The sequence below is a fragment of the Petaurus breviceps genome, unplaced genomic scaffold, assembly GCF_028583685.1.
Source record: "Petaurus breviceps papuanus isolate PSGF00001 unplaced genomic scaffold, PetGlider_PUasm1.0 90752, whole genome shotgun sequence".
NCBI lineage: Eukaryota > Metazoa > Chordata > Mammalia > Diprotodontia > Petauridae > Petaurus > Petaurus breviceps.
In genome coordinates this window covers 8498963-8518363 of record NW_027187336.1, presented here as the reverse complement: position 1 = coordinate 8518363, position 19401 = coordinate 8498963, and the positions used below count along the sequence as shown (strand labels likewise).

The window sequence follows — 19401 nt, the reverse complement described above, 5'->3', positions numbered from 1 at the left end:
TCTGAATAAATTGGGATGTTCTTTTAAAATCCTCTGATTTATCGAACTCTTCTTCACCCCCCTTCAAAATTTAGTATGCTACTGTTGAACAAAGCTGCCAGCTATCCCTGCAAATGTTGTTATTGTGGTTGCTGAAGTACTATCTAAAGTGATAATATAGTCTGCACACCCTCCCCAACACTGGAAAACAAATGAGTAAATAAATCATTGAAGCAGCCAATGGCCCGTCAGTGACTGTTGGGCAGTATACTGGCCTGAACGTTCACTTTGAGCTTGGATTATGCTACGTTTTTCCACTGTGAACTAATTTAGTTATTGGTAACAAGGTGAGTAATAGTGGTTTCTTTAGCTCATTTCAATGAGAGCTGTCTTGCACCCATCAAAAACCCAATTCAGATGAAGAGAAGTCTTTCAGATTTTGGAGAAATGTTCCCAGGGGGAAAAGTTCATTGTTTGATGAAGTTCAGACATTCCTAAATAGAATTTATCATTAAGGTCAGAACTATTCATTCACAGAGAGAGAGAGACAGAGAGAAAGAAAGAGAGACAGAGAGAGAGAAAGAGAGACAGAGAGAGAGAGAGAATGAAAGAATTTTGCTACATTCTAGAAAACCCTTAGCATCACCAGTGCTGCTACCATGCTACCATCCAAGGTAGGCCCTATCAAATGAGACTTGTGATGTGCCTCTGTTTTCATGTGTTTTCTTCCTGCAAAATGTTGTTCATTAATTTTGACATCGGGTTCAAGAAGCAACTATTTGGGATTCTACTTCTACCTTTGTAGCAGACTTTCTGCAAAATGTTGGGATAAATTATATGTTTAGATTTTTGCATTTCACTGTCTACAGAATGGGAATAACTATCATCACAAATTCCTTTTATATAGATTTTAACCCAGTATGTCAGTATAGAAAAAGTGATGGGTTTAGCATCAAAGTACTATAGATATTTGCCAATTGTAATCTGTGTAACCTTTGGCAAGTCACTTAACCATTCTGGGCCCAAGTTTATTCATCTACAAAAATGAGGGGAATTAGTATGAGGACTTCTAAGGTCTCCCAGCTATAAAACTGATTCTGTGACAAAATTCTATCACAATTAGAAGAGTAATGAAAGGGGCAAAATGGAATAATAGTTGCTATATTAATACCACTCTCACATTTCTTTGCTTACACTTGGGACTGCTACCAAGGAAAATCAGATTCCATTTGGAATTTGGTCACTAGAATGACTATTGAATTTTTTTTAAGTAGATACACTCAGAGGGTGAATGTAGGAAGCACCTTTTTGTGATAAGATAGTAGGTCAAATAACTTGGATTCCAGTCTTAGTTCTGTCACTTACTGGTACCATCTTAGACAAGCTAATTATTCTTTCAGAGACTCATTTTCCCCATCCATGAAATGAGTTGGGAAGGGATGTGGGAAAGTTATGTGCATTAGATGACCTATAAGGTATATCTTCCAGCAATAACATGCTGTCGTTCTGTGATTTAGGTAAACGCATGTGCATAATATCCAATGAATATTTAGAAATCCCTTTGTTTAACTCATGCTTAATTCTATTGCTTTTAGATATTTTACAGACAGAAAATGACATTTTCAAAATGAAAGGTTAGACTAAATGGCTTCTGAGGTCAAATTCATCTCTAAAATTATGAGTCTGAGAGTACAGAGTGAGAGAAAAAGGATTTAGTGAGGAGAAATAAAGTCAGGCTTTTGGAAAAAAAAAATAGGCAAGAACCTTAAATTTGAGGTGGGCATCTCCTGGAGTAAAAGATGCCATCAAAGAATTTTACCATGGAAAGAAAAGTTGAGCTAGTCCCATGGAGACAAAAGGGGGACAGCCAGAGTGCTCCCCTGGTACCCTGAAATATCAGGAGAAAGCAAGGAAACCTCCATCCCAGAACACTGGGTAGAACCCTCACCTCTCTCCAGTACCATTTATAGGAGGACATAGACAAGAGCTACCCATTGTGGACATATGCTTGGGTGTTTATCTTTATCATTGGAAGGAACTTAAAAATCAATTAAGTTCACAGTTTCATCTGACAGAGTCAGCAAACACTAATTAAATACTTCCTCTATGGAAGTTATATGCCACTGTGTCCCTGTTGCATAAACTAGCTATGTTAGGGCTAAGTAAACCTCCTTTTGCTAGCCATTATGATTTATAAGTGTCTTAGTTTGTCCCAAGATCCAATTTGGAATTTTGCCTGCCCCTAACATCTTGACTTAGTAATGAGTTTGTCTTAATTACTGCATGTCCATTTGTCAGATGTTTTATAGCAGGAATTCCTTTGTAGGCATGAATTTGAATGGCCACTGAAATCTCTTCCAATTCGAAAATTCTCTCTGTGAACTCCTTTTTGTATCATACTGAGATATTTTATCACCTTGAAAACTTAGCCTGGAAATCAAGTGGGGTTCTAACACAAGTAAAATGACACTGGGTGACACATGGGAGTGATGCTTTGCTCTACATATTGTAACTTAACCAACAACTACTCCTACAAAGAATACTACCTAGTTATCAATCAAGAAATATGTTGAGGCTCCTCATCTATCTGTCTCCTGTTGTCACTAAACTGATATAACCCATTGCTGTTTGTTGAATGATGGCATTTTACACAGGCCTGAAGATTCCAGGGCACCTGAGAACAAAAGATGAGCCCCACCCTCACATACTTAGCACTTAGAGAAACTCCTAGCTTTAAGGCTTGCATTATGTACTAACAAGAAAAAACAAAACAAAACATTGATTTAAACCTGGATGCTAACTCCTAAATCCTTAGTTTTCTGAGCACAGAGTGATATTTGTTGAAGCAAACAAACTTATGGTCTGAAATGAAATATGAAAGGAGTAAAAGTTGTTAGTGTGGTAGCCTTACTTTTACTCAGTTGTCTGCTGATTAAAGTACATAGTAATGAAACTAGGTCACCTCTAGGTTCACACTGGAAAACTTGGAGGTAGGTAACCAGGAGTGGACCTGACTTCATTTTCTTGTTTTTTTTTTCCTTTTAAGAGTACATGCTTAACATATATTTTACTTGGAATTAAACACATATTTCTGGTTATATGTTTGTGTGAATGAAAATCCACTATCTAGGTAATTAATTACCATTGGAACTAAAATTGTGATTTAGTTACTGATTGAAGTGTCACATAAGTGACTGGATAAAATATGTATATTAGAACTTTAAAGATAATCTTATCATACTTACTGTGAGCACATAAATATATGTGCGCATAAATTCAACAATTTTTCTTCCTAAAATGTAAGTCATTATTTACCTAGAGAGACTAGTCACATACTTTCTTTCCTTCATTTTCCCCTCTTCCCTTCTTTTTGTCTCTCTGTGCCCCTTCACTCACTCATTTATTTTATCTCTTTCTTGCCCTCCTTTTCACTCTAAATATATACTTTAAATCTTGCTTCTAACACCTATGCTTCATTCAGTCATTTACCTGAAAAGGTGAGCAGAAGGACAAGAGGTTAAAAAAACAGGTGATCTCCATTTCTTTTCTTTATGGACTACTTATAATGGAGCCTGGGGCAGTGCATTCACAAAGTTTATGACTGGTTCTAGAACAATATGAAACTATGTGTTTCATATCACTTCCTGGGTTTCCTAAAATGAGGACACAGCATGAGCCCTGTCTGTGTCTAATGGGTTTTAGACATGGGTGAAAATGACCACAGAGTATTATAAGTTTTCAAATTTTCTTCCTATGCTCTTGAATCTATCTCTTCTCAATTCCTGGGAGACCTTTCTCCTTCATATACCCCTTCCATTTGGCCTATATTATCATATAGTGGAAATACATCCCAACTTGAAGTCAGAAAGACCTCGCTTAGAATCCCACTGCCAATAATTTCTGAGATGTGACTTTAGCCAAGTTACTAAGCCTATATAGGTCTCATTTTGATCATCTACAAAATGAATGGGTTTTACTCAATGAAATCATGATTCTCCTAATTGAAAATCTATGATCCCATGATCTATACTTGCTCCTTTTCTGTTAATTTCCAATATGCATGTTTCTCCTCTCTTGGAAACAAAAACCTTCACTTGATCCTACTGCCCTCTCTAACTACCTTGTTTGATCTGACAAGAAGGTTTTATATCTGAAAATACCTACAGACATTTATAGCCATTTTCACTTAGATGTGTTGATATCATTCCACATGTACAAATTCAAACTCAGTATTTTTCCTTGCTTCTCTCCCCAAATCCCAGAAAATCCTTCACTACCCAGTCATTTGTTTCTGTCATGGGCACCATCATTCTGGCCACCCAGATTCAAAATCCAAGATTCTTCTTTGATTTATTCAATCAATTAACAAACGCTTATTAGGCACCCAGTACATTCCAGGTATTGTGTGAGGTTATGGGGGTACAGAGACAAAAAAAATCAAATAATCTCTGTTCTCAGTATTATTTTCTTCCCAACCCCATCCCTCCATATCCAGTCAATCTCTAAGTGGTATTGATTTTTCCTTCAAAACCCTCCTATATCTATCCTGTCTTCCTAATTCCACGATCTTAGACTGTGTTCTCATGATCTCATACCTTGATTACTTCACTATCTCATCTTCCTGAATATAAATTCTTCCCTTTTCAATCCATTCTGCACACTGTGTCTAGACTAATCTTCCTTCCATTAACATTACATTCCTAGTGCATTACTTTCCTTCTACAACCTTCAAGGGATCCCTACTTCATCAAGTATAAACTTCTTTGCTTAGATTTCAAATCCTCCTTAGTCTAACTCCACTCCACATAGCCAGTCTTGTCATTATTTCCCTATATATCTTTTCCAATCTCATTGTATTGACTTCCTCACTGCTAAAGACACAGTATTTATTTCTGCCTCTGCCTTTGCTTGTGTCATCTTCTTCTGATATTCCTCACCTTCCCTTATTCCCTGCTGTTTTTCAAAATTCTACCCATTTTTCAAGGATCTACTCAAGTTTCATATCCATGGAACAGTCTGTCTGACTACTGTAACCCTCATGAATCTCTTCTTCTTTGGAACTGTGTTCGGTTCTGAGATCCATGGTTTAAGAAGGACATTGTTAAATTGAAGACTGTTGCAGATGAGGCAAATCAGTCATAGATTGAGAACTGAAAGTCAAAGACCTTGAATCCATTTCCTATAAAGATTCCTTCAGCAAACTAGAAGAAATTTATGAAAGCACTCTGAATATTTGAAGGACTGCCATGTGGAGGAGAGAATAGACTTGGTCTATTTGACTCCATGATACAAAACAAAGGAAAAAAATGGTTAGAATTTGAAGAGTTAAATTTGACTCAAAGTCAGGAAGAACTTCCTAATGTTCAGAGCTGTCCAAAAATGGGACTGATTACATCAAAAGTTAATGTATGAAGCAGCTAGATGGTTTAGTAGATAGAACACTGGACCTAAAGTCAAGAGGAGCTGAGTTCAAATGTGGCCTCAGATGCTTATTAGCTGCATAACTCTCGGCAAGTCATATAACCCTGATTGCTTTAAAAAAACAGAGACATACACACAACTTCTTGTTTGAATAGAATTCAGGTACAGCCTTAGATACTTAACAAATACTAACTGTGTGACCTTGGGCAAGTCACTTAACCCCAATTGCCCTGCCTTCCCCCCTCTAAAAAGTGAAAATAAAAAAAGTTAATGGATTCCACCTCATTAGAAATCTTTAAGTAGAGGATGGGAGACTAACACTTTTTAGATATATTGTAGTGAGGTTTCTTTTTCAGGTATCAGTGTACTAGAAGGCTTCTGAGGTCCCTTTCATCTTTTACCTTCCATGACACTAATATTCCTATAGTATTTATGCCCTCTAGTTCCTGCCTTAGTCAATAATGCATAGAAAATCCGCACATTGCAAAATCTCAGTGATCTATTTACTCATTGACACTTTTCTCCCCCAGTTCTGCACACAGATTTAAATATATATTTTAATTATTTTGTTAAATATTTCCCAATTATATTTGAAAAAATTTTAACTCATTTTTTAAAATTTTGAGTTATATATTCTTTCCCTTTCTCCTGCCCCTCTCCCACCCCTTGAGAATGCAATGTGGTACCGATTATCAAGTCATACAAATCATATTTACATACTAACCATGTTGCAAAAGAAAACACACACAAATAAAAAAGAAAATAAAGTGAAGAAATTATGTTTCATTCTGCATGCAATGTTTATCAATGATCTCTCCATCTGGAAGTGGGTAGCATTTTTCATCCTACATCTTGGATCATTGTCTTGATCAAAGTAGTTAAGTCTTTCACAGTTGATCATCCTTACAATATCACTGTTACTGTGTACAATATTCTGCTGGTTTTGTTCCCTTTATCTGCATCAGTTCATTTAAGACTTCTTAGGTTTTTCTGGAACCATCTTGCTCATCATTTCTTGTAGCACAATATTTTTCCATCACAATCATATGCCACAACTTGTTCAGCCATTCCCCTATTAATTAGCTTTCCCTCAACATCCAGTTCTTTGCCACCACAAAAGAGCTGTTACAAATATTTTGGTATGAAGAGGTCCTTTTCTCTTTTCTTTGTTCTCTTTAAGGATACAAACCTATTAGTAGTATTTCAGCCCAGATGAAAAATAAAGAATGGAGAATTTTGAACTATAATGAGAACATGGAAACTTTTGCACAGGGGCAGTTACACAGACAGCTACCTCTCAGAGCTGTTGTGAGAAAAGCACTTTGAAGTCATTAAAGTGGTCTGTAAAAGCGATCTAACATTAATATGGCTAGGTGGCTATAACTTCAGACCCTGTGACTAGAGGGCCTGGGGTGTGTACAAGAGGGATGAGAAGTCATAGTAGAAGGGATGTCTCTATGATTCCTTTTCCTCTGGAAATTAGCAGCTCTCTTTAGCCTCCAGAGGGTTGTCAGAGATGGGGTGAGAAGGAAACACCCAGCAGAGATGGAAGACTGAATAACAACATTTTATGGCCACCCAGAGCTATACTAGAAATGCTCGAGTGCTGAAAAAGCTCCAAAGTGGGGGTGGGGAGCAGAACTGCTCTGCTGACCTAAAGAGCTAATTGGTTTCAGCCTTCACAGAAGCCTGAAATCACCATAGTCCCAATCTTTCATGATATTACATTTTCCCACAAATTAATTAAATGGTTGGTTGTCCACTGACTTTAATGATCCCACTTTTGAGGAGCTGGGCTGTTCAGAAATCAAAGCTTTGGTGTCGATTTTTTTTTTTTATTTCCTTTACAGTTTAGTGCACAGCTCAAGGGTAAGCTCCAGTGTGTGGATAAAAGTGGATTAACTACATGACACCACCTGAGGCTTTTGCTAACCAAGTCACTTCTCCAGCTGGGGTGCAGACACCTTCATTAAAAGGTGGTGACCCACAAGCTTGCCCTGTCAGGGGGGATCAAATGGAATACCTATTGTGTTTGCTAATAATGTAAGTGACATTGAAGATGTTTCCGGTCAAACCTGGCCTCTCTAGTTGACTAAAGAATATGTAGGCTGCAGAAAGATATAAGATTTTTGTTTCCGGGCTCTTCTTTACTTTTTTTTTTTTTTTTTTGTAGGGATTATGGAAAGTGATCACACTTTAGTAACTTCCCTATTATTCTGCAGGGCATCACCACCCTTCCAATCACTAAGGTTGTATCAACCTAGGTTGTAATTCTTTACTCCTTCCTCTCCTAGCCACCATCCCTATATATAATATGTTGCCAAACCCTGCTTCTATCTTGGTCACGTCTCTCATATATGTCCGCTTCACTCCTCTGGCACAGCCACCACCTTGGTGCAGGTTCTCGTCACCTCTTGTCTGGACTATGACATTATCCTTCTGGCTGGGATCTCTGCCTCAAGCCTCTGCTGCTCTAGTGCATCCTCCCCTCAGCTATTAAAATGATCTTCCGAAAGCCCGTTTCTGACTTTCCCTCCCTACTAAATAAACTCCGCTAACTCCCTATTACCTCAAGGATGAAAGAGAAAATCCTCTGCTTTTAATGCCTTTCCCAACCTGATCATATCCTACCTTTCCATCTTCTTGCACTTTAGTCCCTTCTACATACTCTGTAATCCAGCAACACTGGCTTTCTTGCTATTCTTATCACATGACACTCCATTTTAGCAGTTGATGCCTTCTCACTTGCTGACCTCCATTCCTTTGATGCTTGCCCTTTTCCTCTCTGTCTCCTGGTCTCCCTGACTTCCTTCAGTATTCCTATGTGATATATTCAAGAGAACTTTTCTGCCCCCATTGCTCCAGAGCTATTTTATTCCTTCTAGGATCACGTTCAAACTACCCTGTACATATCTGCCTTGCATGTCTTGCCTATTAGACTATGAGCTCCTTAAAGGAGGTTTTTGCCTTCCTTTCAGTCCTAAGCAGTTAACAGTACCTGTCACAAAACAAGTGGTTAATGTTGATTTTATTGTTTTAGGAAAAACTGTCAGAGGAAGAAAGGAAGCACAAAGAAACTTTGGAAGATCTACACATGGTGGTGGATGAGGACTCAAGAAGTGAAAGCAGCAGTACAGATGAGGGGAAAGAAAAGACCAAATTGCTATTGGAACGATTGAAAGCTCTAGAGGTAAGGAATAAAACAACACCACAAATAAAAAAGGACTCTACTTCTTTTATTGGCATTGAATTGAGGTGTTGTAAATCTTCCCTTTCTCATTCTTATAGACTCATATTACAAGCTATTTCCTATCATGAATCATTTGTTAAAGATGGGGAAAATAATTTAAATTTTCCTAAAATTGAAAGGGTCTTTCTATATAAAAATTATAGGGCTTTTTAAAGCATGTATTAAGTAATTTTCATTCACTTGAAGGCTTGTTAGATCATTACTACTTGGGCTAGAAAATTATGATACTTTTGACAATTTCAAATTACTAAATTTCTAATTGATAAATGATTTAGGTTGATAATGATAACTGAAAGTCTGACCCACATTTTTGTTTTTGATAAAGCATTGGAGAGATCCAGTGAAATGCTTATGTTAGATAGAGGGGCCTAGTTTTACTCTGTGAGATGTGTCTTAACAAGAACATGATACAGTAAAAAGAAGGTGGGATTTAGAATCAAACAAGTCAAGGATCAAATTGCATATTTTCTATTTATTTATGTGACATAGATAAGTCATTGACCTTTCTGGGCCTCACTTTCTTCATCTGTGAAATAAGAGGCTTTGGAGTCGATGACCTACCTCTCAGATCCTTTCTAGTTTTACCTTGTTGATTTACTCTGTGGAACAAGATAGTTTCTTGGCTATATATTAACCTCAGATGACCTTTCATATAAAGTCAAAGGCTTAGATTTTGAAATACACTGTAAACATATCAAGACCCAATTGCTTACAAACAATAAAAATTCAACTCCCTCGGGTTCCTTTACTTGTGGAGATGATTACCAAACAAAATTTGGTTCTTTTTGTCAACTTCAAGTTTCTCCAAGTAACTCTTGTTAAAGTTCTTTTATAGATCCTACTTACAGCCTCAACTTTTTTTTTTCCATTCTGATTCTTTTAGGTTCCTTCCCCAAATTTTCTTTCCAGTTTATCCAATTAGATCTTTGTCAGACTTATATTAAATCAATTTTGTCTCTTCTGATATTGATAGAGTAGATAAAATGACCAGAAAAAATATAATTGGAAAAAAACCTCATGTTCCTAATCAGTAATCATAAAATGACTTATAGCCCATTGGAAATGTAAATGCAAATTAAGCCCATTATGTTTACCTTTATAACTACTAGAGTGTATATGATTTCTGAGGTGACAAGTAAGGCTCTCTGAATAATTACCAAAATTAATCTAAATGTATTTTTAAAATTATAATGTCTCCATTCTATACCCAAGCAGGAGGGGTTACTACTCATCTAAATATTAAGGATTTTTTTAAATTGTACCTATTGTGAAAAATGGGAATGCAGGGGACCTGTGGAATCATCGTCTAATGAGTTTGGTTTTAGACATTAATTTTAATTAAAAATATTTTAATTAACATTTATTTAACATCAATAATATTAACTTGATGATGGACTAAATGCATTTCTAGAATTAAGGAGAAGGACTGAGTCATATCTTAGGTTGTTTTTCTTTCCTAGAATCCAATTCTAATAGCTTAGATTATGTAAAGTAGTATGTGACCATGGACATGTTAGTAGATTGAGTCTTTCTATCTCAAAATCCTAAGTAACATATGAGGGTTTACTTATTTTAGTAATTAATATGATCTTTTCTCACTCTTAGACAAATTTATCAGGATAGTAAATAACTACATTTCTTTTTAGTTCCCAATAGCAAAAAACATTAAATACTCACTGGATTTATAAAGGAAAAAATAAACATTCTTTTTTTTACAGATTATATAAATATGATATATACTTTCAAATCCAATATTGCTTAGATAATATATGAAGATAGTAAAACAAAAAAATCTCTATGATTTTTTCATCAATTTTACTTTAGTAGAAATATAGGTATTTATTTTTTAAAGGTTCTTGGATATTAAATATAACTCTCTCCACAAAAATCTTTACTACTCTTATTCTTATAGAAAATACCAAGGATCTTTAGCATATACACATATTAGGTGTGTGTATATATGTATAAATACACATATATGGCAAATATTGGTATCATTTTAAGATTACTTTGAACTGTTGAAATTCAGCAAGCAGTAGGCTACTTAATTTTATTTTTATTATATTTATAATATGTGTTCCCTATATGTTGACCTTTGGATACATTTATAGGCAGAATGGCTGTAGCTTTTATAGTTTATAGTCTAAGACTCTGACAGGTAAACACATTGACTCACATACCTAAGGAAAAGTCTACCTTGGGAAGATACAGGAGTAAGTCAACCCTAACAAATTCACAAGCTACTACGATGAAGAGCTTTGTTATTGTAAACCAAAGGTTTAGGAACAAAGCATTCTTCCCAACAGTACATTTTTTAAAAATACAACTAAATTTGCAATTAGAGATGGAAGGCTGGCAATTTGGAAGGGGAACAGGAGATGGCTAGTCAATTAGTAATTTAGGTTTTCTTTTTTTTTCTGTGTTCCAGAAGTAGGGAATTAATATTTGGGGGAGGTTCTGATGGTAAAAGATCACTCTTCTTTATCACTTACCCCAGAAAGTGCCAAAAGGTGGAGTAAATATGGAAGGTGGAAGACTTTTCTCCTGTATTCTGTCTTTTCCCTTCACCATCCTTTTCTTTCTTTTATCAGCATATCATGTTTTCCCATTATGGCACCAGCATGCCAATTCTAGGTACCTAATTTTGTTTGCTAATTGCATTGAAGTGAATTCAAGTTGTTCTTCTTTTGGTGGTTTAGGTGCTTTCTGAGTTAAATGAAGATGGGAACATTTTACTTTTTACGTCGGAAGAATAGAAAGGCATAGGATTAGGATATGTTCTCACACTTGAATACTTGCAATGCTGTTGTTTCATGTCCTCAGGTCTGGAAGAATTGCTATTTATAGTCTTCTGTTAATCTGATGACCCACTGAAAGTACAGGAGAAACTTAAAATCCAACTTGCTTCTAAGTTCCCTTAGGTCCTTCATGTATTCTGATGTTCCTAGCCTTTGGGATTTTTTTTGTCATGTTATAGATTTGGGTTTTTAGGACTTTATTATTTGCCATTTAATTTTATTATTGGAATACTTATTTCTCAATAATTATGTAGTATTGAATTAAATTTGGCCTTTTCATTTAATTAGTTTGCGTCAATCAAAATTTAATTTTGTAAACATTTATCTTAAGCACCTACCTTGCAAGGAAGGCACTGCTTTAATTCTGGATACACAAAGACAAAAACTGGCAGGACCCTTATTCTCTAGGAGCTTACTTACAGAGGCATCATTCATAGTAGAAGACTAATTGTTTTGGAGTCAGAGCAAACAGGACCATTGGCTAGTCACAAACTTCCAAAGTCTTCATCCTTTTGTCATTAAAATTGGGACAAGAATATCTATACTGCCTAAGTCACAGGAATCAAATGTGAGCTACTCCAGCTTCCACCTTCCCCAATCCATGTAAAAAGGGGACTCTAAACAAACTTTGGAGCTGCAGAACCCACAAAATGACACAGAGAAGCTAACCTCCCACTGAGGACACCCCAGCAGGCCTGCAGTAATCAGCCAGCACAGTGCTCTGGGAGCCAAGCCCAGCCCCACTCCAAGGCTTTAGCCCCAGGACAGGCCTGACCAGCCGAAAGCTGGAGGGAGTCCAGATCAGCAGCAGCTGTGGTCCTTTCCAGATTTATCAACATATAGATGTGAAGGACAAAGTGAGAGATCAGTGCAGTCTGGACTTTGGGATCCAGTAAGTGGGAGTGCATGGCTTTTGCCCCCAGGGCAAGAAGCTACTGAGCCGCGGGCACAGCCAGTCAGAGACACATGGCAGCTTCAGTTCCTGGCCTGCAGAGTGTAGGGGGACCAAGCACCAGTCTGAGAGGTAATCACTCTTTCTTTAAGCTCCTTGGATCTGGATTGTTGTCTAGGGTGGAGGACCTAGGATGTGTGTCCAGCTTGCCAGAGCATGTGGAGACCTCAGAGAGAGCACCCTTCTAATATCTCCAGCAGCTGAGAGAAAACCTCAGCGTTTGGGAAAAAAGCTCCCCTGTCTGGTGGCAGAGTCCTACTGTGGCAAAAAAGCCCAGGGGTCAAGTGACTGAGGGGCGATGTGACCAGGCAAAGAAAACAAAGGAGACAGAAGATTCCAACATTAGACTCCTGTTTTGAGGACAAAAAGGAGCAAAGCATGGAACAGGAGGAAAACAGTGAAGTCAGAACTCCTGCACCAAAATCTTCAAAGGAATATGCAAGTTGGTTACAGGTCATAGAGGACCTTAAGAAGCAGAAAAGAGAAAAGGAGGAATAATTGGGAAGAGAAATGAGAATGATGCAAGAAAATTATGAAATGAGAGTCAACAGCCTGACTGAGGAAAATAATACCTCAAAAATAGACTAACTCAAATAGCAAAAGAGGCTCAAAAAGGCAATGAGGAGAAGAATGCCTTAAAAAGCAGAATTTGCCAGATGGAAAAAGAATCTGAAAACTCAATGAGGAGATCTAATAGTAATGGAATATAAAGGTCCCTCTGTATTGGCTTGGTTTTTGGTTTGATTGTGTTAAAATCCAGAGCTTGTTAATCCCACTTGTGGGATGGACTTGTTGACATGAAAAGAGAGGGCTGAACTGGGCATAGCTGGTGACTTAGATTTGGAGAGACACAAGAGAGAGGCAGAAGAACTTTTTGGAAGCAGCACCCTTTTGGAGGCAGAGAGAGACTGAGGATTGCTGAGGGCCACTTTGAATTGCCCAGGACTTTTAGAGCTGCCACCCAGAGCTGCCAAGGACTGAGGAGACATGGCTGTTATGCTGGTAATTTGTCTGTCTCTTTTGATGTTGTTTTGCCAGATTTGTCCACTGGTGAAGGACAGTCCTGTTGTTGCAGAAGTGTGGAAACCTTGCTGTTGGTTCAGAGCTACTGAGTCTGTTCTGCAGACAGAGAGTGAATACTGTCCACTGGAGAAGGACAGTGCTGTTGCTGCAGAAGTTTTGGAACCTTGCTGTTGGTTCAGTAGCCCTGAAGAAGGATTCTCTTGTTGTATGTTTACAGAAATCCTGGAAGAGGGTTTTGCTAATGTTTTCAGGGGTCCTAGGATTGTTCTGAAGACAGAGAATGAATTAATGAAGAGACTGGAAATGTATCTTGTGCCTTGCTAAGCTTTGTCTCCCCAGGAACAAAGATTGCTGAGAAATTGCTTCTTGTCAAGATGAAGAAAAGTCCTCCATTTGGATATTAAGTGCTGTGCTTAAACTTGTTGTAACTCTGGGGTAGATTCAATTGTGATCCAGGGGTGGGGAACTTTTGACCTTTTTTTGTTCTATGATTGAACAAATGAATGTACTTTACTTATGATTGGAAACTAATCTCCATTTGAGAAGAGGGGCTTTGTGATGGACTAAATGAAGGTACAGCCTAGGGATGGAGTAGTATTTAGAACAGAGACTTTGTAATTGATTAAATGAATGTAATATCCTGGGGTGGGGTAGTACTTGATTAAATCAGGTAGTACTTGGAAATTATTGAATCACACTTAGCAAACGCTATATTTTGAATGATATCATATTTTGATCTCTGTTCTTAATTTGTCACTGAATAAAATGGAGAGTACCTATGCTGGTATTTTGAACCTTGGGAAGTTGCCTTTGTTTGACATTACATTACAGGAGAATCATTGTTTCAGAATTAGACTGGAGCAAATGGAAGCTAATGACTTTATGAGAAATCAAGATGCTGTTAAACAGATCCGAACAAATGAAAGAATAGAAGGCAAAGTGAAATACCTCATGGAAAAACCACTGACCTGGAAAATAGATCCAGGAGAGATCATTTAAAAATTATTGGACTACAAGAAAGCCATGATCAAAGTAAGAACCTAGAAACCATCCTCCAGGAAGTTCTCAAAGAAAACTGCCCTGATGTTTCTGAACCAGAGGGCAAAATAGAGGTTGAAAGAATCCACCAATCACCTCCTGAAAAAGATCCCCCCAAAAAAACTCCTAGGAATATTATAGCCAGGTTTGGGAATTCCCAGATTAAGGAGAGAATATTACAAGCAGCCAGGAAGAAACAATTTGAATATTGTGGAAACGCAATCAGGATAACCCAGGATCTGGCAGCTTCTACACTGAGGGATTGAAGAACCTGGAATATGATATTCTGGAAGTCAAAGGAGCTGGGATTAAAACCAAGAGTCACCTACCCAGCAAAACTGAGTATCAAGTTTCAGGGGAAAATATGATCATTCAGTGGAATAGAGGGCTTTCAAGTATTCTTGATGAAAAAACCAGAGTTGAATAGAAAATTTGACATTCAGATACAAGAAGCAAGAGAAGCATGAGAAGGTAAACAAGGAAAAGAAATCATAAGGAACTTATCAAAGTTGAGCTATTAACATTCCCACATGGAAAAACAATAATTGTAACTTATGAAACTTTTCTCAGTAGTTGAAGGGAATAGAAATATATATATATATATGAGGGTATATGGGCATATGAATACATATGTGAATGTGTGTATATATGTTTACAGATATACATAGATAGAGGGCACAGAACCATTTTAACAGGAAGGGATGATACTTAAAAGGTGAAATTAAGAAGTGATAGAGGAATACAATGAGAGGAGATGGGGAGAGACAGATTGGCGTAAACTATCTCATACAGAAGAGGCAAGGGGAAATGGTTACAATGGAGGGGAAGAATAGGAAGGCAAAAGGGAATGGGTCAACCTTATTCCCATTGAATTTGTCTTGAGGAGGGAATGAAATACACAGTAAATAGGGTATCTCACCCTCCAGGAGAGTAGGGGGGAAGGGGATGAGAGGGGTGATGATGGAAGGGAGGGCAGGCTCGGGGTGAGGGAAGTTGGAAGCACCCACTTTTGAAAAGGGATGGGATCAAAGTAGAGAATAGAACAAGTGGGAGGTGGGATAGGAGGGAGGGAATTATAGTCAGTCTTTTACAATATATCTACTATGTTATTGTTTTGCATTAGCCACACATGTACATCCTATACTGAACTGCTTATCTTCCCAGTAAGGGTGGGTGACAAGGGAGGAAGGGAATGCACCTGGAATTCAAAGTTTTAAAATAAAATACTGATATAATATATATATATATATACTATTATTAATAGTATTTTACATGTAAATGGGAAATAAGATGTACAGGCACTGGGGCATGGAGATCCACTGGAAAAGTCGAAAGGGGTATGGGAGAAAATATGGGAGAGAGCAGATTGGAGGAGGCGATATCCTGTGGGACTGCTATTTTGGGGCGGTGGATAGGGGAGAAACGGGTAGAAAATTTATAACTCAAAATCTGGTGGAAATGAATGATGTAAATCAGAAGTTAATAAAGCATTTGAATTGAAACAAAAAACCAAATGGGGACACATAGAATCAAACAGGACCAAAAATGACTGAACAATAAGAATAAAAACTATACATAAATTTCTACATAAAAAAAGAAATATAATAAAGTACCCTAGATATCAACATTAAAAAAGAATCAAATGTGATAATGTACATATAGAACTATACAAATATAGACTATTATGATTATTACTATTTAATTTGATATAACATGTACAAAAGTAAGTATCATACACTGCATAGTATTGTAATAAAAAAAGGAAAGATTAAGATCATCTTCAAATTTGATAGTAGGAAATAGACTTTTTACTGAGTTATCCTTGGCTTTTTATTAAATACATGTGATTTGAATACCTATTTAGAACTATTTTTAATAGCTACTATATTTGAAACATGATATAAAAAGGATGATTTAAATTTTATAGCATGATTCAAAGTATATATTGGTATCTTACTAATTAGTTTTAATAGTTACTAGTTACTGATTAGTGCCATTTTATCTTTACCCAATATTAAGATTTAATCTTAGATCTTCTAACTTAAATCAAAAACTCTTTCCTTATGTACATAGTACTAGAACACAGAAGGTCACAGCAGCTTGTTATCAAAAGCCCAGTCATATGCCTTTCCTCTAGCCTTTTTTCTTTATCATTACCACTACTTACAGATCATTCTCCATGGGCTCTTAGTTAATGAGAAGGATGGTCTAATTTGTGCTTCCTAGCAATCCTTTTCAAGAAAGACAATAACACCATGTTCCCTTCTCCCCTGAATCTTTTCCCATATTGTGGCAAAGCAGGAAGAGAATGAAAAGCAACCCACTAGCATGCTGTTGCTAGGCTGTAATAAAACTCCATGATTGTCCTTTTCCGATGAGTATTTTCTGTTAGGTTGCTTCTAAGTTATACGAAACTCCTCTGGCTAGCAGATATCTACCTGCCAGGAATTTACTGATTAATTTGCATTGTGTGATTTCCTAGCAACTGTTGCTGAGACAATTAGATTTTTTTAATGGTTCTCTTTTAAAAAAGCTTTATGTAACAAAAAGTTCAATATGTATATATATATATATATATATATATATATATATATATATATATATATGGGCTGTACTTTTAAAAAAATATCAAAGCAGGGTATAAAAGGTTTTTAAACAGATAAAGAGATTTCTCCACATCAGGTTAGAGAGCAAACATTCTTCAAAAATAGTAACCTCAGAACCAGAAAATGGTTGGGTCTATGAGTCTAGGGAGATTATCCAAACTTAGACAGGACAACACAGATGTTTGCTTACGAAGACAATTTTCCCACTAACCTCCTAACCCTAGCTATGACATTCTAGTCAACCCCTCTACTCCCTGCCTTGAGGACTGAAATAAGTCAGTAAACCAGGAGTTATTGAGCTCTTACTGTCTTCCAGGGAGAATTGACTCGGATGATTTCAAGTTTTTCTTTTTGAGTTAGCGTTTCATTATTTCTGGGAACACATAACAAGAGAAAGAGAGTATTCAAAATGTTTTAAGGTCATTACATGGTTTTGTAACTTTTATTAATGGTAATTAACATTTGTATAGTGCTTTGAAGTTGTCAAAGTACTTTATATTATATCATTTGATCTTTATAATCCTCTAGGATAGGTATTATCCCTATTTTTCAGAAGATGATACTTAGCTAAAAGTTTAAGTGACTTACCCAAGGTCACACAGCTAGTAAATCTCATAGACAGTACTTAAAACCAAGGCTTCCTGACTCAAAGTTCTGGCCTCTTTCCAATATGTTGCTTCTAATAATAAATGATTCAAACTCATGAGGTGCAGTTTAGTCTTCATTGTGATATAAGGTTGATGCTTCATTCTTAGAGGTTATGTCAGCAGAATGAGATCTCAAGATAGGTTCTGCCATGCTGGTAAGACTTCACATATGATCCATGAGCAGATTTTTTCTGCCTTTTCCGCCTTAGCCAAGTAACCAGTAGACCATCACCCATACTTAGGAGATGAATTATTTGGACAAAGCAGAAAAAAGAAAAGCATAAATTGGCTTTTAGTCCTGTGTGGCCCCTTTAGCTTCTTCTGTGATGCTAAAAGAAGGGCAGGAAAGAGGGTGAGGAAGAACGTGCTGAGAATTACAGAGTTTTTAAACTGTAACTAGTAACTTAACAGGTGTTAATCTTAATGTGAAGCCTTGGTCCAGTAACCAATATATGAACCAGTTATAAGAAGACCTGAATTATATTAGCAATGGCATTATCGCCATAAAGAAAATCACAAAAATAACAATAATCACTAGCTTTTAAATAGTTTCAAAATCTACAGACCATTGTGTGTGTATCACCTAATTTATTTCTCTCACCAATCCTATGAGGTAGGTGTTATTTTCATCCCCATTTTTCCGATGAAGAAACTGAGTCTGAGAAGAGTTAAATGACCCACTTAGAGTTATATAGATGATATATTTCTGAAGTAGGACAGGGATCCCTAATCTTCCTGACTACAAGTGTATTACTTTAGAAGGAAATTGGAGCTAAGTAAAAGAAGAACTTCCAGGTTTTCCTTGAAAAGACAGATAAAAGAATCAAAAGACAGGATTTTATTAGATTGCAGAGCTAATGATAAATGTGTAAAAATGCCCACAAGAACAAAATCTCAACATGTACTTAAACATTTATTGCAGAGTATGATTAGTTTGAGAAATTATACAAAAGAACTCAAATCCTTCTAAGTTAAAACAACATATGCTCAATGACTTAAATGCAAAAGTGGACATAGGGGAAGATGATGAAAAATATATTGGAAACACAGTTCAGGGGAAAGAAATGAGATTAAAATTGTGTAGACTAGACAGAAACTTCACTCATACCTTTGGAAGAGCTACTGGACATAAAAAGCACTGAATAACATCACAAGTGTTGGAATTTATTATATTCTAGCCACAAATGAATGGATACTGATTTGGTAGTCATTTCTGAATCAGTTGTCAGTATGCCATCAGACTATTGACTTGTTAAACCAAAGAACAAAATCAAAACTACATTAGAAGAAAGGATGAAAATGAGAATATACACAACTCAATTGAGGGCAACTCCAACCTAATATATTTAAACTAGCTGTACATAATTTTTTTATCCATTGCACATTTTTCACCATTGATATAAACTACCACCATTTCCTTAAGAATGATTAAACATATTAATTCATCCTGACAATCAAGAGACCAAAAGAGCCTAGAGTTAATAATACTAATAACACAGTAATGAAGCATATTTAATTTTTACAAAGTGTTTTCTATAGGTTATCCATAGGTTATCTTTTCTATAGGCTGATTTCTCTCTTGAAAATTAGGCATTCTGTCTCTTTGAAAATATTTTATCTCCTTGCCAAACAAGAAAATATAAGAGCCATGGCCAACATTTGTTAGAATAGAGACTCATTGATAAAA

At 36.5% G+C, this 19401-nt stretch overlaps 1 protein-coding gene across 8 annotated transcripts in view; it reads left to right on the top strand.

Annotated features, from left to right (window-relative positions):
* The window catches only part of NCKAP5 (NCK associated protein 5), a 1185533-nt gene that overhangs the window by 861299 nt on the left and 304833 nt on the right, over window positions 1-19401 (top strand). For all 8 annotated transcript variants that reach the window (XM_069067791.1, XM_069067792.1, XM_069067796.1 and 5 more), the window contains one exon: window positions 8441-8590. In XM_069067791.1, the coding sequence (XP_068923892.1) occupies window positions 8441-8590 (150 nt within the window). The remainder of the gene's footprint in view (window positions 1-8440; window positions 8591-19401) is intronic.